Genomic DNA, 25240 nt, shown 5'->3' with positions numbered 1-25240 from the left:
CGACCGCCCGCGCCCGGCGCCGGCGCCGGCGTGGCCGCTCATCAGGAAACGGCAGATGACGCTTCGCGCGTGCCGCGCGCTCAGCGGATGTACGTCGCGGGTCGAATAAACAACCCGACGCCGTCTCGCGGGGACGTCCACCCGGCGAATGGATCGCGCCGCACGCTCTCCGTCCCGTGATCGCGCCGGCGGTGATAAATGCGCGTGGAATAATTGCCGCGGATCACGACGCCCATAGGTCCCCACATACCCGACGGCGCCGCGCTTGACGCCGCGAGTGCTAACGCCGACGGTGACGCCGTCCGCCATGTTTGTTGTGTAGTTTCGGAGGGATGATGAGCGCACGCGAACGGGGGCCGCGCTCGGGGGATTTTGAATGAGACGCGTGTGTGAGCCGCGGCCGCGTTACGTCCGTTCCGTGCCGGCGTGCGAGCGCGCCGGCCGCCGACGACTCGCCGCGGAGTATGGTAAGCAACCACGGGTCGACCCCCGGCCTCCGGCCGGCCCGCGTCACGGCCCGGCTGTGCCGATTTTCGCGCGGATTTTCAGGTGTCCCATCACGACCGCCTCCGCTCCGTGCTCCGTAATGCCTCCCCTCGTCCCCGCTCCCCCTCCCATTTCATCCCGCCGCCGCCGCCGTCATCGCGTCGTGCGACGCAACGTCACGTCGCACTTTTGAAAAAAAGTCGTCGCGAAGGGTGACGGCTAGCAACCCCCCTTCGCCCGATTTTGAGAATGCGTCAACCGGCGTGAGACGTCCCCCCGGCGAAACCGCGGCGACGCGACGTGCGGGCGGTGGGCCGTAAATCGATATATGGCTCGCTGCTTGTGTATGTTATGTGTGTGCGTGTATATATGTGTCGCGCGTTTGTACACGGACGTGCGTCTACACGCAGCAGCGTAGGTTACGTGTGTGTGTGTGTGCGCGCGCGCGCGCGGGTGCATTCACGCACACAGGCACGCCTCCGGAACGCCCCTTTTTATGAAACGATCGAACTTCTTTCCCGCGCGATCTTCACCCGGCGCGAAACGTCACGTAAGATCTCAACAACCCTTGAAACCACCTCGCGGCCCGCGACTCCGCCGTTTTGCTCCGGTTGCTCCCCCCCCCCCAGTTACCGCGTAACCGCGGCACTCGCGACAGCTCCGAAATCGCTCCGCGGTCAATAAATAACGATTTCTGACATGTGCACGCATCGCCGTCCCGTCATTTCGAGAGAGCATCGCGATAAAAATTAATTAACAATTCGAGAAGGTATTTTTACAAGTAATTTTAGTTCCGTAAAAAAGAGGTGATTTTTAGAAGTGAGGTAATTTTAATTGATGTTTAATATTAAACAGAAATTCACTTGATATGCTTTATTTACGTTTATGTTACCTTTCTCTAGCAGAGACTGTGAAAGACATTTTCGTCAAGATTGGTATTGTGCCGTTCCAGGACACTTAACAACCTCGTTGAAATGTGGCTGAGAAGCGAGAGGATTAGCAGGAGATTGCGTGGCCGTTTAAGTTTAAGCGGTGTAACGGCGTCAAAAGCAACCGGTCATCGAGCGCAGGTTGCAACAGCGAGAAAAGTACAACACATTAGTAATAGTCGAGTAATAACGTCAAGTAAATGCAGCCGATTAAGCCAGTGGCGACGCAGATCATCCAGTTTTCTAAAAGAAGTAAGATAAATGTATTAATTTATGAAAATAACGTTTAAGGCAACATTTCTTTCGCATTGCGTTTCCTTATTTCCTTATTGCATTGCATTTCCCTATCAACAAAACGCGTGAGAAATGTTTGCTCGAATGATGAACTGGATTTAGGATCTGTTAAACAAGTTCCAACTTTTTCGTAGGCTTGTAAAGAAAATGTTTTACACTTTGCCAAATCCGCGCCTATTAGACGGGAAAGAGGACCTCGCCGAAGAAAATGCATAAAACGTTCGATGGTTACGTCGACTCCCTTGCATCGTACTCCCCCAATTGACGCAGTTATCGTAAGTTGCTCTAAGATAAAGACAACATGTTATACCCAAATTATCACGTGTGCAATGTAACGCGTGCATTTTGCAGACCACTAAAAACGCGTCGCCGTCTAAAGTCGCGGAGGAGTCCAAGGAAAACTGGAACAGTGCATCCACTCTGCCTCTCTGCTCGTCAGTAACGAATACGGATTCGCGTAGTTCGATGATACCGCCGGTACATGACTTGAAATCTTCCACACCCAGTGTATCTTCGCTGACGTGTCTAATGTCTCCGGTATCCTTAGGATCACAGTCAGATCTCACGTGCTTGCTCGATGATGAAGGAAGCAAGAACAACGGTACCCGTGCAAATCACATACGCCTGTAGTAGTCAAACTAATTTCAAATTATACTTCCATGTTTTACCTTTCCTCTCTTTTTTTTTCTCATAGATACTACACTACCATCATCGTTACACTACTCCTCCTTATATACGCATCCCGAAACGTCTGCGGAATACTACAGTCTGATGCACTCAATGTCAATATACAACGTCCGTAACGCGTACAACTCGTCCGACAAATACTTCCCGAACGGAGGAAGATATTCGCTAATCGATAACAATGAAAACCGCAGCGATCTCCCAAAAGATCAATATGCTATTGAAACAGACCCAACAAAATATGAAACAACTGCTGGATATCCCAGTACAAAATACAGTATACCAGCAAGTATGTACAATATAAATCCACATCATCCATCCGATACGAACGGCAATCTTAGTGACAAATATGATTCCGAGGACGTCGACGGTCGTTATCACGAGGTTGAATACATGGAGGTGGGTAGCGAGGAGATAGTAGAATCTTGCGATGTAGAGAACATGGTTACTCAAGTTCAGGAGGATTGGGAGCCGTTCGATCCTTACGTCTTTATCAAGCACTTGCCGCCCCTCACCCCGGCGATGAGAGCGAGATGCCCGGCCCTACCACTCAAAACACGGAGCAGTCCGGAATTCAGTCTGGTCCTGGACTTGGTATGCTCGATCAACATACATATATAACTCAGATTCTATCATCTAGAAAATTAATAAAATATAATCTTAAATGTACAGTGCCATCATAATTGGTATAATATATTGTATCCTCCCCGTTATATTACGTTATGCTACTTTACGTTGTGTTATGTCATACTATATTATATTGATTTTCTAGGTGATAGAATTATGGCATTTCTATCCTCGTAAGAGCGCAGTAGCTAATCGCCACGTTTATCTATGGCTCTTTCGCAGGATGAGACATTGGTTCACTGCAGCTTGCAAGAGCTATCTGACGCAGCTTTCCGCTTCCCGGTAGTCTTTCAAGACGTAACGTACACGGTATTCGTTAGAACACGACCGTACTTCCGCGAATTCCTCGAACACGTCTCGTCGCTCTACGAGGTGATCCTGTTCACGGCGAGCAAGCGGGTGTACGCCAACAAGCTGATGAATCTGCTGGATCCAACGCGGAAGCTGATAAAGTATCGCCTGTTCAGGGAACACTGCGTCTGCGTTAACGGAAATTACATAAAAGACTTGTCCATCTTAGGCAGGGATTTATCTAAAACCGTGATTATCGACAACAGTCCACAAGCATTCGGATATCAGGTAACTTGGTAGCTCATCATTTATATGTATATGTATACCTGTGACACGATCAATAATATACTTAATAAATCATGTGTGCTTTGTGTTACAGTTAGAAAATGGTATACCTATAGAAAGTTGGTTTGCCGATCGTTCGGATAACGAGCTAATGAAGTTATTACCGTTTTTGGAAAATCTGGTAAACTGGGTAAGTTCCTGTCACTCTGTGATACGCTATATATTGACTGTTATAAAGAATACAGTTATTCATTTATTTTTTAATTGTCGCAGGGAGGTGACGTAAGGCCGCGCATTAGAGAACAGTTCCGACTATTCAGCTTTCTACCGCCGGATTAATTTAAATAGCGTACACAAAATTTAAGGTTGCTAAAGTACCATGCAACCGACAAAAAAAAAGAAAATACAAAATATCTTAATGATACTAAATAGATAAATAATAGTTATTCCGCGATGCGTAGCATAAGCCGCTATATAACATAATACTTTACAATGTTTCACAAATGAATATGCCTGTTGGTATATAGAGATGAAATTAAATACTTCTAGATCTTTGGAATTACTGTTCTGATCCATTGTTCGCAAAAAGAAGTATATATGAACAAAGATGCTGCATACATCACACATGTGCGATTTTGTTGGTGCATTCTCGTTTAGGCTTGAAGTCTCAAGTTAAAAAAAAATCAAATGTCGAGAATATCAGTGAGCATAATAGTCTTGTGATTTATAGTTTCTATTAATACTTCCAAGTGAATACCAAGTCTCTCCATGACGTGATTATATGACCTCTGTATATAATAGGACTCGTATCTTACGTACAAAATATTTCACAGTTTATTATCGTAACACAATGCTTAAGAGCAATATCTGTGTGATTGGTGATTTATCATTTTTTTCCTGTCTCACCAGTACGTGAAATATATGATCTCAATTTGTTTATCACATTATTATAAGATTTTTTAATTTTTTTTTGAAATTTTTAAATCTTTTTATTATTTTTTGCTCCCTGACATTACATTCTGTCACGCTCTAATTGTAAATTACCGCTTATTATTATTAAACCATTTTTTTAAATCTCTACATCAAGATTGCAATTCTTGAAAGTTCTTGAAAAGATATACGAAGATGTTAAGAATTATCTGTCAATAATTATATAATTATACGTATCATATAATTATATAATTACACGATTAATGTGCTAATGTGCTAATTATAAATCTGTGTATAATTCTTAGTATAAGGAGCATAGACCGAATTCAGTATCAAAAGGATCAGAGTTAGCAGCATAATGTAACAGAAGGCATCGCAGAAATCTTGCATCTCGTAGTGTTTATCATAGTTTAAGATTATACTCACATTATGCACAAACACATTATAATAATAAAGCAAATCGATTGTTACTCGTGAAATTATTTGGATCACGTATAGCCAATCACCCTGAAACATTTTCTTTCTACGTCGCGCTTTTATGCAGCGCTTTTTATTTTTCGTGTACAATAAATCAGCTTTGTAATGTTTGTTATTTGTTATAAAAGACTAAACTGAATGAGGGAGCTTTTCAGCAAGCGACATAGGTCGACACAAGCATCGTTCTATCTTTCTTTTTTGATAATGAGTAACAAAGATAAAATGATACTTGTGTGTCGCTTGCTGGAAAGCTCCCGAGAGACATAATATTAATAAAATGATGAGGGATGTAACATAAATAGACAGATTTTTCTTGATTTGCGTTTCAACGGTACGATAACTGAAACGCTGGAGACAAGAAACCTATTGGATATTAACATAGACTCAGAGAAAATATGTATTCAAATTTTTTACATGCAGTCATTACATATATACACGATGTATACATCGAAAATTACCTCTCTCGTATCTGCATGCAACAGACAAAAATGGAGAATGGTGTATTGACTAGAAAATTGTTTCTCCCTGATCTACATTACTGTACAACATCGATGACATACTTTAATCTAACGGCGCGCTTAACAATTATACATTATACTATTAAAACTACATACTTCAATAAAATAATTATAAATATGTAAAAATGATCATATATAAATATCACTGTGAACATTGATATGACAATCGGCAGTACATTGGATGAAAACGAGAGATTTTATATACCTAATCGATAGCTTCCGAAACCGTGCTTCGATATGCCTCGGCACGTTTTTATCGCCCGACATTGGGATATCACGTTTGAATTTATTTAAAACAAAGATCGCCGTGTTCTCTTTTAATTCGATATCCTCTGCACGGTTGGATCATTGGCTTAATTCTTGAACTCCAGCGTTTCATTAGTCTGACTGTCTATAGCTTGAGGAGAAAAAAAGCTGAAAAATGTTATGTGCAGTATTACGCATTTAAAAGAGACTATCTGTAAGTATCATGGAATGATCAACTTTAATATATATATATCTCATGTTTATAACAACAGTCTAAAACATTAAAGTGTACTACATATCATGCTTCAACGTTACTCGCACTTCAGATATATCCATCCTGCGGCGAGGGAAAATAAAATATGACTGCCTTTATCAACGACGGATCGTCGTTGATTCGGGGAGTCATTTATTGGATGTTGCAAAGATTTTCCTTTATATGGTCGTCCTTAGTCGCGTCGGTGGCAAAGCACAGGAACTTCAATTTACGATGAACGTAATCGGTGTACCGCAACTCGATGTATCTGAAGTCCGAGTAGAGTTCTATCTAATCCTCCGTACGCTGGAAATACCTAATCTCGATGCGTTTACAGAGATTCACGAGCTTCGGATGGCCCCGCACGATCATAGCCAGCTTGTTGTCGAGCAGCGGTGTCGTGATTATCGTGAATATGTGACCAAAAACCAGGGCGTCCAACTCGTTGGGTTTGCTACGTACGAAAGTCATGCGAAAAGACTCGTGTTAATGTCACCACATTTCGGCGATATGCATATATATTTATAAAATCGTTACATATTTACTTAATAAGCTACACATATTTCGTGAATTTAAAACGACAATGTAAAGGAATGTTCGGAAAGGGGAGGGAGCGATTCGGGCTGCGATCGAAAGCCGTCCCACAAAGTATCCTTGGAGGATGACTCGATTATTTCAAACTCTTCCGCAATCTCGTTTCGTGCTCCGGAACTAAAGTAGCGGTATTCAACTCGGAACATGTGCTCGATAAGCTTGGGAAACTGATAGAACGTGGCGGCAACTTTTTCATTGGAGGGAAAGGAGGGTGACGTGAGGGTGCGAACGTGACCATACACCAGGGCGTCGACTTCGGTGGGCCTTATGGAACAGGATTGTAATTTGTAAGTGTTACGATTGAATCGAGAGCGATAAAAAATCGGTGAAAATGACTGCAAAAACTACTCACTCTTTTCCAAAGAAAAATTCCTCGTCCGCTAGCCTCTCCGATAACGCTATGCAACACTTCTTCACGTCGTCAAAGACCTCGTCTAAGCTCTTGTTGTACCAGCCGAGTACGCTGAGCCTTTTTATGACCTCTCGTCTCTTCTGCCAGTTCAAATAATGATTAAGCGGCCAAGGGTACACGCTTCCGTGCCTCTGCTTCGTGACCCCATTCAAAATCGCCGGATCCACCCAGCAGATGTACAGTTCCGCGTTGACAAATACATTGTTAACGAGAGACTGGTACGCCCTCATGTCCACCTTGCCGGCGGGGTCCAGATGATCGGACAGGCTTGTCCCTTTGCTTCCTATGTGCGCGACTATACCGTCGAACTCGGATATCAATTTCGTGCCGCATTTGATGAAGGGCACGCGACCGGACGGCGACATGAACTCCGCATTCTTCCTCGGCTCTATCTGAAAGTCGAGCTGGCACATCTTGAGGAAGGCCTGCACCGCCAGGCAGTTCGCGTTGTCGGGAAGCAGAATCTGCTCCACCTCGTACGGCTGGTACAAGGTAATCGGTTGCGGCCATGGTTCCTGAGCTGCGGCAAGAGAAATACAAATCGTCAGCGTCGCGCACACAAGCGTGGCTTCACTCGCATCTCTAACGTAACACTTACATAATCGCGATAAGTACTCGCGTACGCGTACGTGAAAAACTAACAAATGAGAAGCTACGACGCGCGAGGGAGAAAACGGGACGAGGTAACGCGGGATGCCCCGAAGGACGAGCGGCTCGTTCTTACGACATTTACGAAATTCGACTGCGAGGCCGCGCGAGGCCACACGGCCACGCGCCGTTTTGTTTACGGTGACGCAAGGTTAAGATCCCCTCGCGCGCGCGGGGGACTCGCGGGAACGGCACGGCAATTTGGAAAGCGCGGACTTCCAGACGTTGTTACCTTCCAGCTCCACCGCGATCGAATCGCCCAGCAGTACGTGCGGCATGTCTACGACAATCGTGCCCGTACGACGACGACGACGACGCTGCGCCTCTCGCCACGCTCTGCCTCAAAATCTGCAGCCGATCGCTCACGTAAAAGCGCCACGAGCGAGAAGCGTACGGCTCATACACGCGCCTTCTCCCTTTACGATTTCACATACGTAACTAACAACGTAACTTACGCAAGATAAACTTGACAGAGGGACTTCGACTGTATACTTCAATTAATCAGCGATTAACTTAATTATCAAATGAAACTCGTAGTAGTTTGCTAACGTGGAATTATTGTTCATTACGGGAAAAATTATGGAAGCTTGATTAACAGCGATAAATTATATAGTTATGAAGCCTACTGTTGTTCCGCCGGTTGAATTAATGAATTAATCGCTTAAGGATGATTCTGATTAATTTAATTGGCGACGAATTCGTCAAGTGATATCCATATATTAATTTACATGGATAGAACAATTATTAAATGTTTCAATATATGGAAAACGAGATTAGATTAGGGACAACGAATTGTACAGTTGGAACGTTTGCAATTCCATGAAATCGATCGCCAAATTAATTAATCAGAATTTAATCGGGGTCACTTTTATACCGCGCAAATCAAGGCACCGATCGAAATACTTCCTCGCCTCTTCCGTGTCGACTCGAGATTTCTCCTGAATCAATGACAAACAATGGTTACATCTTTGTCTGACAGTTATTTATGAAATTATTACATTTACATCATGTATTATATCTGTCGAAAAGTATAACCTTCGAGAACTTGAGGCCGGACAGGAATGCGTGCAGGACACGCGTGTGCAGCGACGGGTCATTTTTCTTCTCGATATCTTGAAACTCATTTCGAGTGAGATAAGAGTGCATGATTAGACGAGGGAGCTCACCGACTTTTCCTTCCTTGATAAGACCTACAATTTTCCACCGCAGACACCGCGCGGTTTACATTGGGCCCGGATTGGCGTTTGCAACTGCAATTTACGTTTCTTTGCGCCTGGAAGTAAAACAATGAGCAATTAGACGAGATTGGGGCGAGAGAAACGAAGGGGGTTTAGACAAAAAAAAAGGCCAAACCTAATTTTCCAGACAATAATTTCGGACTTTCGTTACCACGCGACTCGGTAACAGCATATCGTATACACCAACGTGGTCAATAGAACGTCCAGTCAATTAATCTACCAGGATTAATTTCGTCGGTGGCTTTTAACACGAGAGATTTAACGTTTCTCGGCACGAGAGCATTCAATTTAAAAAGATTGCTCGAATTATACGTCAGATTTATACGATAGACAGCCTATAACGGGTTTATACAACACGACGGAAAAATTTTAACATTTTGTTCTGAAATAGAATAAAAAATATTTTACTGTTACTTTAACATTTTTTATATAAATATGTATTTCCGTATATGCATTACATAATCCATGTGTTTATAATCTATACAATGTGATTCGTATAACACGCATCCCTCGTGTCACGGTGGTCTACTGTATTTAAATTATATGTATTCAGATAGTATATCAAAGTTTACTGCAGATAAACTTGGGCGTTCAAATTACGTGATGAGAAGCTTATCAGATAAAATTTAACGTTCTTTAGCGTTCGTCTCCGTATTGTTTCAGGTCATTTTAGGATATTAGAAATATCTGTATGAGCGAGGGGGGAAAAATTGATTCTCCCTCAGTCTAAGTAATTCGGAGCAACAATCGCGTGCGTTGCAAATTGCGTACTCGTTTATACCGGCGACGAACTCGTGCGCGATGTCAAGATCGATCAGTCTTCCGGGTGGCCCGCGCGGAAGGGATGACTGGGGGGCTGGGGAGAGGAACTCGCTCTGAACGTCGGAGCATATGTTTGTGATTGATCGCGATTAATTGCGGAGTACGATTGGCATGCGAGCCGGTGACGTTTGTCGGCCTCGCCGCCATCACGCGATCCCATTGGCCCGCGAGACTTCGCCGAAAATCGAATTAAATCCTACATCGAGACGACAGTTGTCGATACTGGAACCCGATTTCACGCTCGATTAAAGAGAATCGCGTGAGAGAGAGAGAGAGAGAGAGAGAGAGAGAGAGAGAGAGAGAGAGAGAGAAAGCTGTTGATTTAATTTTTTTATTGTACAAACATTGGAAAGTTAGAGAAAAAAGTCGAACCGACGTGGCTCCACGTGATTCCGAGAGAATAACGCACATTCGTATTTTGACGACAGGTTCCTATACCTTCTTTTTGTGGGAGGTTTTTATGATACTTTTACATTAAATATACAAGGGCTCTCGAGATTCCACGAGGTGATCAACAAAAGTTCCACTCGAGACAGAGAATTAAGAATTTACGAAACGGATGGAAGTTGGGATACAAGTTTTAAGAATGCAGGCGGGTCAAGATTAATCAGCTTCGTTCTAAAATATTTTCTGTATCAAAAAATATATAAGTATATATATATATATATAGTAATTTAATTAATATATAATCAGATACATAATCCAAATATTAAATTTAAAAGTATACAAAATTCACACAATTTATTTATTATAGGCTAAAAAATGGACCGTAAAATGGCATTTTCCTCTTCAATTGATTATTAAATTAAAATCGGGAGAAAAGCGCGTATTCCTACGCGGCGAGACTGGAGTCTGGAGTCGCCGTCGGGGTCCTCCTCTTCCTCGTCCTCTTCAGTCCTCCTCACACATATTCACACATATACGCGTGACACACGCATATGTGACACATGTATACTTACGCGCGCGAATGTGCGTGTGCGTGTGCGTGCGACAGAGGAGCATGGAGCATCGGCGTTGCGCGAACGGCGCGCCGTCGGGCGATCGGCGGGCCGCCAGTCTACCTAAGTCCATCGTTCGCGCCGCGCCGTCATCTTCCTGCGCTACGTTCAGACTGTTCGGAGCGTAGGGAGCCGTGCCGTACTTGTTGCTCGCGAGCGCGCGACGCAGTTCGTTGCGGAGCACGGACGGAGACGGGGGGAAGGAGAGGGAGAGAGAGAGAGAAGGAGGGTGCGAAGTGCGAAGAAGCACGGCGGCCGGTCGCGCGAGGAGAAGAGAAGAGAAGAGACGAGAAGAGAAGAGACGAGACGAGACGAGAAGGGAAGAGAAGGGAAGGAAGCGGGAAAGAAAGGGAAGGCCACACGCACCGGCCACGCACGGCTCTCCACGCGACACCTCCGTGTCGCACGCGCGGACCACGCAAGCCGGGTGAGAGAGAGCGAGAGAGAGGAAGAGTGCGAGTGCCTCGGTGGCGATTCACAACGACGGCTGCTGCTGGCTGCTGCTCGCCGTCCGTCGCCGTTCGCGATCGTCACCGACGTACGTCGACAAACGTCAAACGGCGGGGCCGCCGGGCAGCCTCGATCGAGCGACGGCGCGCGTACCGGTCGGCCTGGTCGCCCCGGCGACCCCGCCGCGAGAGCCTGGAAGCCCTGGCCTTCCTAACCTAAATTCTAAATTCTGTCAGTCGACGCCGCGTCGAACGGTGTACGTCGAGGAAGGGAAGGAGGTGGAGAAGGCGAAGGAGGAGGACGGCGACGAGGTGGTATCCCGTGCCACCGCTGATTCCTCGTCCTCTTCTCTCCCTCTCTTTCTTCTCCCCGTCTCCCACCTCCTGTTTTTTTGACAGCTAAAAATACAGTTTTTGAGACGGAGGCTACGCCGCGACTATTTCGGCGCCGCCGGCCGTGATTCTCGGCCGTGCTTTTCCGCGTTCGCGAAGGTCCCTTCCTTGCGAGGAAATCCTTCGATATGTCCTCCCTTTTTTCCTCTCCTGGCGAAGCAAAAGAAAAAAGAAACAGGAGCCGCGCGGCGAGGAGGAACGGCGCCCGGCGCTCCGATCGAGAGATCTCGCGTCGATCCGCGTCTAGCTTCATTGTTTACCGATCGCACGCGTGCCTCGACCGCCTCGTGCGTGTCGCCAACGCGCGAGGATCGCGATGACGCGGCAGCCCCGCGCTTTGTACGCGTGTCCGTCGAATATCGCATATGCGTAGCTCGACGAGGGAGGGGAAAAAAAAGGGCGCGAGAGCGGACACCGCATGCCAGTCAGCCGGTGTCGAATCGCTCGTAGACATGAATGAACAAGCGCGCATACCGGGAGATCGGGTGTCGGTTCATTTTTCGCCGCGCGTTATCGGCGCGATATCGCCCGCAGTTTGTGAGAACCGAAATCGTTATAGCGACTATATAGAGTAAGGGCCGATATCACCGTCTCCGAGTAACGCGATCCTCCGATTAAACTCACTCTTCGTCTCTTTCTAGGGGGAGTTAGACAGTTAGAAAGAGATGCAGAGTGAGTTTGTAATCGGAGGATCACGTTAATCGGAGACTGTGATATCGGCCCTAAAGTCTTGTATTTCTCGTTCGCACAATGCTGATTGATACTTGGAAATCTCCCGCGTTTTCAGGTGGATTCGCGGTCGCAGGGCTTTTCACGCCGCCTCCTAGTCGAGAAGCCCGAGATAACGCCGGAATGCATCGCACGCGAGGAGTAAACGCTAGTCGCATAGATAAGCCGACGGATCTCTCGCGTTTTCAGGTGGATTCGGTCGCAGGACTTTTCACGCCGTCTCCTAGTCCGAGAAGCCCAAGATAACGTCGGAAATGCACGCGAGGAGTAAACGTAGTCGCATAGATAAACCGACGAATTTCTCTCGCGTTTCTCATATGGATTCGAGCGCGGAGCTTCTCGAGCCGCTTCTCTTAATCGGGACTCCCGAGATAACGTTGGCGTATACACGGAGGAGGAAACAATTGCCGTAAATAAATCAACTCATTTGTCACGTTGGAACGAGAGCAGCGGCTCGGAGAGACCGAATGGAATTCTCTTCGCGCGTAGGACGAAGCGTTAATTGACTAGCCAGGCCGTGCCGTTTTCGGATGTGTCCCGACGGAACAATCCACGTCGTCGGTCGGTCCTTTTACAGATACACGTAGTGCGAGAAACGCCACGTCCGGACGTACGTGGCGCGCGCGCGATTACGTGCGCGCGTAGCGCGTATCAGCTTTATTTTAATCTCTTTCGCGCTCTTGAATGCCGAACGGCTCGTCATCTCATGGGGAAGTTAATCGTTATTTTATATTTAGCCGCGTTCAGCTGCATAGTTTTATTGTGATGCGCGCACGAGAGCACGCTTTTAATATAGATTAGAGTTATGTATATGTATATATATACACGTAACAGAGGAGTGAGTCAGGCGGCACACATTGCATAAGATGTCGCGAGGCTGGCTGGATGGGCCTATGTCCAGACTTAGCTGCAGATTACTTGTATCAATAAATGGACAGATATCTGTTCAACAAGTATAGCGCGCTCGTTCACTTGCCGATCACACGGTGATTTCAAAGGAACAGTAACACTTGGAAAAAAAAGTTTTTTCAAGTGTTTTTTACACGCCATTCTTGTACATGTTCCTTGCATTTTTCTTCTTACCGCGGCCTTGTAATAATTTATTTTTATCGCACCGATTATTATTAATGCGAATCACCCAAACGTATCGAAAGCGAAGGTCAAGCTAAATTTTCTAAATAATTTGTTTTGAGTGCTGTCTTATAAATGTTGTCGTTTATAAAGACATGCTTTGTTACACTTTAACGTTTGCGAGACGCTGTCACACGAGAGCATCTAGTCCGCGATGAAGCTATCGCGGCTCTTGAATGGGATCATCATGTGAGTAGACAAGTCGTGCGGCGCAAAATAGCTTGGAGCCTCTGTTAATCGTGATAATTAATCATGCTTACTTTCACAATAATTTACCGGTAATTGCGGAAAAAAAAATAAACGATGTCACTTGTGATAAGAGTGCCAGGAGATACTCTACGAGGCATTAGAAATACTAGAATGCTGTTATCACTATTATTATTTGAGCTCGAGTCGCACTATCTATCTGGTTATACTCGACATTATCATGGAACTTGTACAGATAATTGCTTCCTGCGCTATTACGCTGTACGATTAACAAATATATAAAATTAGTTTCCCAGCAAGTTCATGCAGTTGATACGCGCGCGTTCGAACCTTCAGTACCTATAGATCGGTAAACAAAATGTTCGTGGTGTACATTCTGATGAGCGTATGTCTCTCTGCTTTCAGGAGGCTCACCATGTCGCATCATATCGTTACCGTATGCGTGGTGTGCGTCCTGTGCGCCGCACACGTACCCTGCTCGGCGCATACGAATTTGTCGGCGGTGACATCGGACAATTCGACAAGCGCGAAAAATCACACGGGTCCAGACACGCAGGGACAACCGTTTTGGTCGCCGATAATAAGATCCAAGGATACAGATCCATATCCGAAGAACCAACAGAGATACAGCCCGCATGACTTTACTAGCAATAAGCACGACGCTGCAAGATCTCGTATGCGACACATTGATAGTAATAACAATAATATCTCGGCAACTGCTGATGCGACATCGACTGATATTTATCATAAGAAGGAGATGACGGAAAGCTTCAAGGGCGGCGGGAGCCCGCAGGATATGCAGCCGTCAATTAGAGACGCGGATGTGTCCGTAAATTCGAGGGATGCGGAGCTTTTGGAGCGTCTTGCTCAAACGGAATTGGCGGCAGATGTCAAGCGGAAGTCTGCACAATCTAGCAAAGATTCACGTACTGTTAGTAAATCTAGATTAAAAAGAGATGTGAACGAGAGATACTTCATGCAGAAGCTATTTTCGGCCTACGGTGATGGAACGAGTATAACTATGGAGGGTTTCGAGAAACTTGTTCGAAAATTGGGTCTACTAAGATTATTGACTGATGTATCAAATGTGGAAGGCACTGATAGAAGTACGTACAAAAATAAATACGTGTAACAATCGCCAGGACGTTAAAGGATTGGTGAAGTTATTGAGAAAGCCCAATTTTTTATATGTTACAGATAGTAGGAATTTTCCAAGTGAAGGCCCACATGATACAGATAGTAAGAGTAACAAGGAAAGGGTAAGATAAATACGTAATACACATTGTTTATCAAAATAGTGCTCATCTTGAGTGTAGAGAGTAGAGTTTTGCCTTGAAATAGTTGTAGTCTATAAACGCGTTGGTATACTTTTATTTCAGTGCTTAAACAGCCTAGAGTTACTGAGCACTGTCGCCCAAGATACGCATTACGCTACCAGCGGTAACGCGACGACATTGCCCAGTTGGCTTTTCGAACGTGTGTGTCCAGTTCTTGTGTACCAATTGGTGGCCGAGTCCAGTTCGGAGAGAAACGGCTGTATACGAGTGCCCGAGAATTACAAGCCCGTCGTGCCAGTCGATAAATTTTATACCTCGGAGGATTCGGCACGCAATATTGTGAAAGGTATTACACGAATGTAAACAGAGAACGCATTGATCAATCTCTTGTTTTAAAAATACGTCAGGCCACGTTGAAGAGAGATAATAAAAAAAATTGTCACTTTTACTTATTTCAGTCTGGGTATATTCAACAATTAGTATTTTCGTAATTAGTCTTAGCGGTTTGCTCGGCGTAGCAGTAATTCCGATCATGGGAAAGAATTATTACCATCACGTGCTACAGTTTCTAGTTGCGCTGGCCGTAGGTACTTTAACCGGTGATGCCTTTATCCATCTATTACCACACGCAAGTGTTTTTTTTTATTTTACCAAGATATACTATATGCGTCCATAGCAGAATAATATTTTAATATCACAATAATCTCTTTTGCGTCTTTAGGCGATGATGCCGCCTCATCATCATGAACACGACGAACATCAGGGACATGATCATCACGACGACAGTAGCGCGTTATCAATTGATCATGTGAATTTACATAGCATGAACATGTGGAAAGGATTAGTCGCTATGATGGGCTTCGTGTCGTTCTTCTTCACTGAGAAGGCGTTAAATGTGATATCCGAATGGCGGAAGCACTGGCAGCATAGGAAGAAGGTAATTAAAAGAAGAACGCTTTGTTGTGTGAACGCGTTATTCCATACTGTTATATAAACTGATGAAATAAAAATGGTTAGTTGCCTACGCGCGTGAGAGTGATGAGGGAGAGCGATGGGCCAAACAGCAATGTTGTCGGTGAAAAGCTGTGTAAACATAAATACTCTTCGTACCCGTATTGTTACGGCGAGATCGCCAGCGAAACTCAAGGTAACAGCCTTTTTTTGAATCAAATGAAATAGGTGTTACATATATCAGAGTTACCATTGTGTTTTGATCAAAAGAGAACAGCTTATCACGTCATTGTATTCATCCTGACGGCGTATTGAAGAGTACAAATAATGAATGTCGAAATATATGTAGATAATCATCACAGTCGTCGACTGAACCATCACGAGAGACCACCTATCATCGATGAGGAGAAACCATTGACATCCAATTGTAATTCCGTCACGAAAATCGTAACCAACGACATGGAGAAAAAACCGAAGGATGATTGGAGAATGGACGACTCGATCGTAAACGCTAAGAAAAGTACCGATGGCGCCGACGTATCGTTAAACGAATCTGAGAGCTATACCGTCATCCTGCGCGAACACGAGACCAAACATCACGGCCATAGTCATTCCCATGGTGCGTTTTAAATAAGACATAAATACTATAATCTTACGCAATGTGCAATGTATAATAGCATGAACGTTTCGATTCCAGGTCACGTACACTCGGCCCCCGAATCAATGTCCAACGTAGCTTGGATGGTTGTAATGGGGGATGGTCTGCACAATTTTACGGACGGTATGGCTATCGGGGCAGCTTTTTCGGCAAATATCGCAGGTGGATTCTCCACGGCTATCGCTGTCCTCTGTCACGAGTTACCTCACGAACTCGGTATTGTCTCTCGATCAATGATGGTATATCTATAAACATATATGTATGCATAGTTAGTAATGCAATAATATAAATGTTCTTGTACAGGTGACTTTGCGGTGCTGTTAAAAGCGGGCATGAGTACCAAGCAGGCTGTTTTTTACAATTTATTATCTTCAGTCCTCTGTGTGTTGGGTATGATAGGCGGAATATTGTTAGGAAGTGCTCCCGACGCTACTAGCTGGATATTCGCAGTTGCCGCTGGAATATTTATATATATAGCATTAGTAGACATGGTGGGTATATCTATGAGAGATCTATAGTAACTAAGAAAATCAATGAAACGCTAATTATCTCTTTCTTCTTAGGTACCAGAATTGACATCGAGTCATTCCGCAGAAAGTGGTTCACGATTACAGTGCATTTGGCAAACTTTAGGTTTATCAACAGGCCTCGGGATTATGTTACTTATCGCCGCCTACGAGCACGATCTTAAACATATTTTCGATAACTAGATTTATAAAAAAAACTACTCTTGTATTGATGTTACAAACGAAACCGCTTCCTATTACGTTCAAATTGTCGTATCTCTTTTTTTTTTTAATTTAATCTCAATCCTTAGCAGTTCTTTTAGCACTTAACATTGCAGTGAAAGCAAGTTGCGCGCGCTCTCTCTCTTTCTCCCCCCCTTTCTCTGAAGCAATTATTTTGTACATTTGGAAAAAGGAAGAACGTAATGGGAATGCAAGTTAGATCGCAATTTAGATAAAGCGACAATATCCAAAGGATAGGATTGCCGGTAAAAGTACTTTAGAGGAACGAAAGCGTTGAATTCCGAAGGAATAGGATTTCTATTAGACAGAGTACCAATAATCGAATTGTCGAGCAATCGAATTGCAAACTGTGTTAATTATTTTCGAACCAATACTAAAGATATTTCCATGCCTTTTCTAATAACAATAGCGAATTCGGGCGCTTGCACTGGTGCACACTGAGTGCGCACTAAGGCTTGTTTATAATCTATTTTATATTTCAAGTCGCTTAAATACACATTTAAAAACTTGTTAGCCAATAAAGTAATCTGTAATATCTATATGGATGCTGTACAAATCATTTTATAGACTAAGAAGTATTTAAGATGACCTGTAAATATAACAATTGATCAAGAACAAGCCTTAGTGCGCATTCAGTGTGCACTAGTGCAAGCGCCCGAATTCGCTATAAGATCAGTTTAGAAATACTCGTATCGAATGAGCAAATTAATTTTTTCGTCATAGTTAATGAATGAGGATTGAATTGTCTAGTAGCTATGTAAATAATCGTTAAGAGACTGAACGATCTTGAAACAAATAGCAAATTTTCTTCTTTCACGAAGTTAATAATCGCATGTCAACGATATTACCATTAATTCACATTCATTACTGTTAAATGTACGATATTAACAGAGTGTCGTGTACAGTATTGTTTTATGAAAGAAAGATTAATTTTGTACTAAGCTCTACACACTACACAGATTGATATGATAAATATGACCATGGTGGTTAATCCGATGTTTCCGATTATCAACTGGCTGGAAATGGTACAAGAGTATATCTAAGTATTGTTAGTTTGCAGCAAATTTGTGATAATTTTGCATAACAGTTACTTACGAATCAATGTATATTTTATTATAGATATACAATTATATTATCACGAGATTCTTAATATTGTCGTAATGTTCTCACAATTTAAATAGATCTATCACGGTAAGAATGTGAGTTATTTTTTTTTTAAGTTTTGTTATATTTTTTTAATAAGAAAAAGGTGTGCTCAAAAAAGATTTGTCTAATGAACCAACACGGCTTAGAAGTATCATACATACATGACAATATTTGAAACTTGTATTTATGTTTATAATACACGAGTGTTTATTTTCGCCAAATATTAATAATAACGATAATATTAATAATTAATTATAATGATAACGATAATGATAGTAATAATTTTAGGATTTTATATACACTGTATTGAAATACTAAGAACTTTAATTTTTCTCACGTCGCCACTTTTTATTTCATGATGATCGTTATGATGATGTGTGCATATTGGAATGCATTTAAATGTAGCGAAAAATTGTAGCTATGTAAGAAATTGTATGTTGCTAAGATACATTGACTTTTCAAAAATTATTGCTATTCTGTCGAAAATTTAATTCCATTCATACGTCAATGTGTATAAGTTCCTCTTTTACGAATGTTTGTAATTAATATTAATATCATAGGTATATTTTTTTTACTACACACAGTACACACTGAAATTTTCCTTTTCGCTTTCACTAAATTTCAGATACACTTATTTCATTTTAAGACAATAATTTAGTTATAAAAAACAGACTTTATATAACCAATAACGCATGCGTGCAATTTTGGTTATTTTTATAGAAAATGTAAAAATGTAAAGAGCGTTATGTTTTTGTAAAATCAATTTTTGTTCATGCACAACTGATATTTGAATCACGCTATTTAAGATGTGGATGAAATAAGTTGCATTTTTTTATTTAAAAAATCTGGATGATATTGATTTTTTAAATTGGTATTCAGATATGATAATTTTACTGGGTACCTAAATAATATCCGAGATAATATCTCAAATATTAGGATATTCAAATATTCATAGCACTAGAAAGGGCGTTTCGCGTGATAAAAATGATTAAAACAACCCACCAATAGAAAATCTAAAATTCGTAGCTTTTTAATTTAAATAAATATTCATAATAAAATTATAGAAACAGTCTTGTTTCCTGTAATATATTCCCTGAATTAAAGACCTATCTCCAGCGTTATGCAAGGGGAGCATGTGGAACTTCAAGACTCAATACTTATTATTGGTTGAAAGAAAATAATACTAAATTAGTAATTAGATAACAAGATTTTGCGACTTAATATAATTGTAGGTGGTCTATTTCTGCAATTATATACAAATATATTAACAATTCAGTTTAAATAGTATTACATATGAAGATAAGTTCGCTGTACGTGTGCATTTATGTAATCGTATTACACACACGCACATATCAGCAGCCAAACTAGATAATTGCGATTCTGATTCCGGAATATCGGAGAGCATACCGTGACACTCAATCGCAACGACAACATAACAGCCAAGCTACTCCATTTTGGAAATCATATGAAGATATTCGGTCATACATTAGCGAAATCATCCCGATCACTCATCTGCGCAGACAAACTGAATGCCGTGTCCGTGCTGGTCTCACTGTTTAAACTTTCATTCGCAAATGAAGGTTTTAAATTAGCGGAATCGTTCATTTCCCTCATCAGCCCCGCCATATCGTCGTCGGGATCAATTTCTTGCACCTCACCCACCACGTCTATCTCCATCGATTGACTGTCGGTCAACGATGTTTCTTGCTTTGCGGGTTTCTCCTCTTCGAACTGCATAGATAAATATAAGTTACGGAACATTCATAATCGGTTGCAACTAATTATCGGAGAGCACTACCGTACCTTCATAGGTTCTAATTTGCACGGCAACGGCAAGTTCATGTGAAATACACAGTTAGAGTCGAAAATCACCGGCACAGGTTCGTGACATTCGATATCCGCTCGCACCGCTCCGCACGCTTTGAATAAAACTTGATGTTGGTCCTGTGAACAGTCAATCGACAGAATGAGAACTCGCAGATCCGTGATATTATTTACATATCTTTTTTATAAAAAAGTAATATAAACATACCTTCAAGATATGTTTACGACAATGCTTAGCCGACGGAAGCGTTCTTTCACCACATTTCACGCCACCTTCGGTGAACACGCATTTGGATACATTGGGTGGTTTTTGAAGAGGCTCGGTTACCTGAAGCATAATTTTTTTTTGTAAAGTAACTGATATATATTATTCGAACGTTAATGATATAAATGGTATTCACGATATTACCTGTGCACGACGTTCCAGTGACTTTCTGTAAAGTATCGCTTCGACACCACTCCGTCTGTGATAGCGATTCAAAGCTTTCAGTTTCTCGTAAAGCTTTTTCTCTTTCGCAGTTTCCTTTTTCTGACTATGTATGCTACCTACAGATTGCGTGTAATTTATCTATCGGAAAAAAATCCAAGGTTATTTTAAGTATACTTACATAATGTTTCCTTTTCTTTCTTTAAAGCGAGCAAATATTTTCGTCTTTTCTCCTTTAGCACATACTGAAGTCTTCTAAATTGATCAATGTAAAGAGACTGCAGTCTAATCAATTTTTCTCGCGCGATATAAATCACCTCTTCTGCGGTAAAGATGCCGGCATGCCTTAAAAAATTAATACTAATAATTCGGGGAGTATGTAGTATCTTATCTTTGCGCAAAGCAACTACAAGAGAATAAAGGTCTAGACAATATTTAGCGCAAATTTGCAGTCAAAATAATAAAACCAAAATTGCAAATGCAAAACATTCTGTTTAATATAAGGTGTATATCCTTAAAGGTTTGTATGATTTTTGAGAGTTAAAAGAGAAAAATATCGTTAACATTATTGCATTAGTCACAAACTTTTAATTAAAAATCACAGTAATCGTTAAAATTTGCAGCCTATACTAATAGATTCCAATGTTAGATGCAAGTAAAAAAAATGAATAACAATATTTTCCTTAAGTAAAGGGTTGCACAAGCTAAAGCATGCTAGCGGATATTCTATATAGGATAATTCTCTAAATAATTAACACACATACACAATGGAGTTATGGAGCACACTTACTTCAGGGGATCCTCTTGTGGACTGTGTGAACTCTCATTATCGCTATCGTCGAGATAAACTCCCCTCAGGGTGTCAGTGACAACTGTAGGTTCAACGTCACTCTCCGAAGAACTGGCGTAATCTAAGATGTCACTTCCACTCGCATTTACTCTGTAAGCATCAACTTCGGCTGAAAACAATAACTTGAATGTTCCTATTTGCAGTAACTTTTGTCGACATGCAAAATTACAGATAGACGGATAAAAATGTAGATTCTAAATTCTACATTAAGCTTACATCGAATATTTACATAGTAGAAGTACTCTGCTCAGAACAAAAGTAAATGCAATCTCTAGTGGAATAATATTTATAGAAATATAGAAAACGTGAAATTGAGCACCATGTTACATTACAATTTGATAATACTCACTGAAAGGATCTAAAGCTTTCACTTTTCCTCTTTCCTCTTCTGTATCTTCAGCACTAGAATCGGTGGGCTTGACATAATGACTTAAATTAAGCAGCAGCATTTCAGGCGTTTCTGGCAGAGAACGCCTCGACGTCGATTTGATCCGAGCAATTTGCGCTTTCCTAGAATGTTCACTGCAGTACCTGCAAAAAATAAATGCATTAATTTTTTTGAAAAAAAAAAGTTTTGGAAATCTTGTTGGATACCACAAGAAGATATACTTACGAGACATCTCTTCTGTCTAATTTTGGGGCTGGATTCTGACACTTTCTTCCATTACTATTGTATATAAAAGCACACGGTTTGTAAGGTGCGGTAGAATCCTCGAGGATGTGCTTAGAGCAATACAAATATCCCTCCAGACAGGGTTGCGTGCATTCATAGGACGCGTAGTGGCAACTTTGGGCCTGCTTGGGACGTTTTGTAATTGTCGTTGCAGTGGACGTAGGCATCGTAGGCTTTGGTATCCGAAACATGCCTTGCTGCTAATAAAATATAAACACATGGTGTCAATGAAGAATGAAATCTGATTTAAGAAAGTAGGTATGAAAGTATCTTTTCATATTTCAAATTTGCTTTCATGCAGGATGTCTTAAAATAGATGGTTAAACTGAATTGTACTTTTAATAATTTATATCCTTTGTAATACTAGTTCATTTATTATATTAAAGAAGGTCGATCTTCCCTCCTCCCTTGTCATAAATAATTCAAGACAATAGAGCAAAAAATAACTTACTGCATAGGACAATAATCTTTGGACGACGACGATTTTCGTCCTGATAATGAGAGATGTTCGCTTCGACCGTTTATATCGAAGCAACTCTACTTGCAGACCTTGCAGTATCGGAAAAACACAGAATACGGAATGGTTAAAACGAGGAATAATCGTCAATAGATTGGTCACCTAACCACATTGATTTAAAAGTCCTATATATATGTAAAGTTAAAGAGAAGTGCACCGATATAACCTAGTACGGCCAAAATGGCCGAGATTGATCGCGTTCAGCAGCCAAGCCGCTCAGTAGCAGTCGAACGTGATTGGCTCTTACTTTTAGAATCAACCAATCAATGCAGAGTGTTGATAAGACGAACTCAACAGTTGTGCAACAGTTGTGTCTGCTAAACGCGCCCATATTGGCTGTTTTACAGAATGGCCGAAATTTGATTGGCTGATTCAGTACTACTCTATCGCCATTATGTGAAATTATTTTATCTTATATTTACATCGTGCTATAGATTTTCAGTACTGGGGCTTGATTATTGAATTCATTCGCAAGAGAAACCGTATGCGAAAATTCTGCTCTTACAGAAACGTTGCAAGTTGATTTGTTAAAAACTATGCCGTCACAAGTAATGTAATAAAATGGAATGTTTTGATTGGTTAACGACAGATGACGCGACGCGCGACGCGTATAGTGGAAACGCAGCTTTATGTATCCCACGGCAAGCATTTCCGCATCTCACGTATGTACAGGAGTTTCATTAAGCTTGGCAAAGAATTAGCAAGGGCTAAAGTGGAGTAGTGAAAATATATCGATATCAACCAATATTTTTACGAAAAATTGGATAATCATCTTCTAGAATTCTAGAGGTAAGAGAAGTGAAGTTTTTTTATTGTTTAGTTCGTGTATATTTTAAACGTATTAGGAAAATGAATAGAGAAAAATGCATTCATGCAGTGGTCGCACGTGTGCAATGATTTTTTTTGTTAGATTATATTATATACATTTTTTTAAATTTTACAAGAAGACAATTAACTTAATCCCTTGAATTTTGTTAAATTTTTATTATGTTACACTTTTATTATACATATTGTTTAAATTCAACTTTTACTTTTGCACGTGAGAATATACAAACTAAAATCCAATTGTGTTGTCGGACCACGTGTTCTTTGTAATATATTATTTTAATTAAATTCTTTTATTTTTAAGTGCAAAAATATAATGCAAACTATAATGCAAACGTATTTGTAAGCTGTTACTGTAGACAAGGGGGGAAGCGAACAAGCAAACTCGACAATTTCGGTTAAACTTGGAAATATTCGGGATGCTCAACAGCACGTGGCCGTGATTTTTACTTTGTGCTTTGCCACCACATCCTCTCTCCACATGCTGTAAGAGCCATGGCATATAGATAAATTTAAGCAGTAAACAAATTGAATTTAGCTTAAGATAGTCAATTCGCCTACTGCTTAAATTTTTCTATATGCCCTCAGGCTACGTTCGAAAACTTTACTCGGGTGCACACCGAGCCGTTCTATCTTTGTTACTTTCTAGAAATTGAACAAGGACAGAATGACGCTGGTGTGCTACCCGAGTGAAGTTTTCGAACGCAACCCTGTGTGTATGTAACATACAACAGCAGCGCGCTTATTCGAGAAAATTCATTCGCTCTCCCTTCCGCGCGCGCGGTCACCCATTCTAGTAGTAATCCTCCTAAACGTCGCTTGACATGGGAGATTGAACGGGGATGATCAGGGATGATGATCTATTGATCCTAATTAAATTTTTTCTACTAAATTTTTGTACTGCTTATACATTTTTATAGTGTTTAAAAATCTTAAATTGAATATAAAAATTCTCAAAATATTTATTTCTTTTTTTACATAAAAATTTTATTTATTATTCATAATTTCGAAAAAATCAAAAGAAGAAAGATACATAATTCAATATTAATTTTAATTTTTATCTACTTTATATTGTCATTTTATTTTATTTTTTTTATTTAAAGAGTCTTTTTAATATTTATCAATAAGATTATTTGATATTGTTCTATTTTTTTTTCTTTAGAAGTTTATGAAAAAAAAAATAGTTTTGCACAACAAATTAATGTTTAGAGGCTATACATTTATGTTGCGCACGTTAAAAATTATTCAGATATAACCAGGGATTCGATTCTTGAATTCAAACGCAAGAGAAACGTATGTATACGCAAATTCCATTCTTACGAAAAATCTACAAGTTGATTGGCTAAAAGGATCAAATTGACGTCACCAATTGACTGATTTAAAATAAAAATTTCTAATTGGCTGGTTCAGTGGAAAAACCCCAGGCACCGGCACAGCGGGCTGTGATTGGCTGTGGTTAATCGCAACGTGGTCAAACGGGACGCTTCCACTTAAAAAGTCATACGAGAGCCAATCAACTTGCGACCTTGCGAGATTTGCGTTTCGACATCCACTGAAATCGTAGACACTCTAGTGAATTCTCTCACTTTACGAGCGCCCTCCGGTTCCGTGGTGCTTGTGCCGAACGGTCTACGGTCACGCCGTTAAAGCGCGTTTACGCGACGCGGCCGCGCTGGCCTCCGGAGGCGAGGCGACGTAACAT

At 41.6% G+C, this 25240-nt stretch overlaps 4 protein-coding genes across 9 annotated transcripts; 2 read left to right on the top strand and 2 right to left on the bottom strand.

Annotated features, from left to right (window-relative positions):
- The first annotated feature begins 147 nt into the window (after positions 1-147).
- Positions 148-5005, top strand: LOC112456380 (CTD small phosphatase-like protein 2). Of its 3 annotated transcripts, none has more exons than XM_025018877.1 (8): positions 148-467; positions 1439-1667; positions 1844-1984; positions 2061-2310; positions 2404-2987; positions 3243-3599; positions 3691-3786; positions 3870-5005. In XM_025018877.1, the coding sequence occupies exons 2-8, from the start codon at positions 1461-1463 to the stop codon at positions 3933-3935; spliced, it is 1701 nt and encodes a 566-aa protein (XP_024874645.1). In that variant the 5' UTR covers positions 148-467; positions 1439-1460; the 3' UTR covers positions 3936-5005. The 3 variants fall into 3 exon arrangements, with proteins under 3 accessions (XP_024874645.1, XP_024874643.1, XP_024874642.1); XM_025018875.1 differs by lacking the exon at positions 148-467 and adding an exon at positions 581-1310; XM_025018874.1 differs by lacking the exon at positions 148-467 and adding an exon at positions 582-1310 and having other exon boundaries at positions 1389-1667.
- Positions 2309-8925, bottom strand: LOC112456382 (metaxin-2). 3 transcript variants are annotated; one of them, XM_025018881.1, is made up of 5 exons: positions 8710-8925; positions 8549-8612; positions 6967-7546; positions 6337-6474; positions 2309-2333 (listed from the first exon to the last, which is right to left on the bottom strand). In XM_025018881.1, the coding sequence occupies exons 1-5, from the start codon at positions 8818-8820 to the stop codon at positions 2324-2326; spliced, it is 903 nt and encodes a 300-aa protein (XP_024874649.1). In that variant the 5' UTR covers positions 8821-8925; the 3' UTR covers positions 2309-2323. The 3 variants fall into 3 exon arrangements, with proteins under 3 accessions (XP_024874649.1, XP_024874648.1, XP_024874650.1); XM_025018880.1 differs by lacking the exon at positions 2309-2333 and adding an exon at positions 5375-5935; XM_025018882.1 differs by lacking the exons at positions 2309-2333; positions 8549-8612; positions 8710-8925 and adding exons at positions 5375-5935; positions 7907-8051.
- Positions 8926-11995: 3070 nt separating this feature from the next.
- LOC112456379 (zinc transporter foi-like) lies at positions 11996-19492 on the top strand. The gene is made up of 11 exons (XM_025018873.1): positions 11996-12145; positions 14047-14747; positions 14839-14900; positions 15021-15264; positions 15377-15546; positions 15640-15855; positions 15936-16065; positions 16219-16488; positions 16567-16743; positions 16831-17018; positions 17091-19492. Exons 1-11 carry the CDS (start codon positions 12027-12029, stop codon positions 17235-17237), a joined length of 2424 nt encoding a protein of 807 aa, XP_024874641.1. The 5' UTR covers positions 11996-12026; the 3' UTR covers positions 17238-19492.
- A 138-nt stretch (positions 19493-19630) lies between these two features.
- Positions 19631-22802, bottom strand: LOC112456381 (KAT8 regulatory NSL complex subunit 2). Of its 2 annotated transcripts, none has more exons than XM_025018878.1 (9): positions 22648-22802; positions 22137-22396; positions 21873-22054; positions 21464-21632; positions 20855-21033; positions 20656-20792; positions 20455-20574; positions 20226-20366; positions 19631-20153 (listed from the first exon to the last, which is right to left on the bottom strand). In XM_025018878.1, the coding sequence occupies exons 2-9, from the start codon at positions 22385-22387 to the stop codon at positions 19902-19904; spliced, it is 1431 nt and encodes a 476-aa protein (XP_024874646.1). In that variant the 5' UTR covers positions 22388-22396; positions 22648-22802; the 3' UTR covers positions 19631-19901. The 2 variants fall into 2 exon arrangements, with proteins under 2 accessions (XP_024874646.1, XP_024874647.1); XM_025018879.1 differs by having other exon boundaries at positions 20855-21018; positions 22648-22800.
- Between the last annotated feature and the right edge of the window lie 2438 nt (positions 22803-25240).

Source organism: Temnothorax curvispinosus, unplaced genomic scaffold (assembly GCF_003070985.1).
Source record: "Temnothorax curvispinosus isolate PA1 unplaced genomic scaffold, ASM307098v1 QBEX01006756.1, whole genome shotgun sequence".
NCBI lineage: Eukaryota > Metazoa > Arthropoda > Insecta > Hymenoptera > Formicidae > Temnothorax > Temnothorax curvispinosus.
Note: the sequence above shows the minus strand (reverse complement) of the source record. Positions and strands in the feature narration are given on the sequence as shown.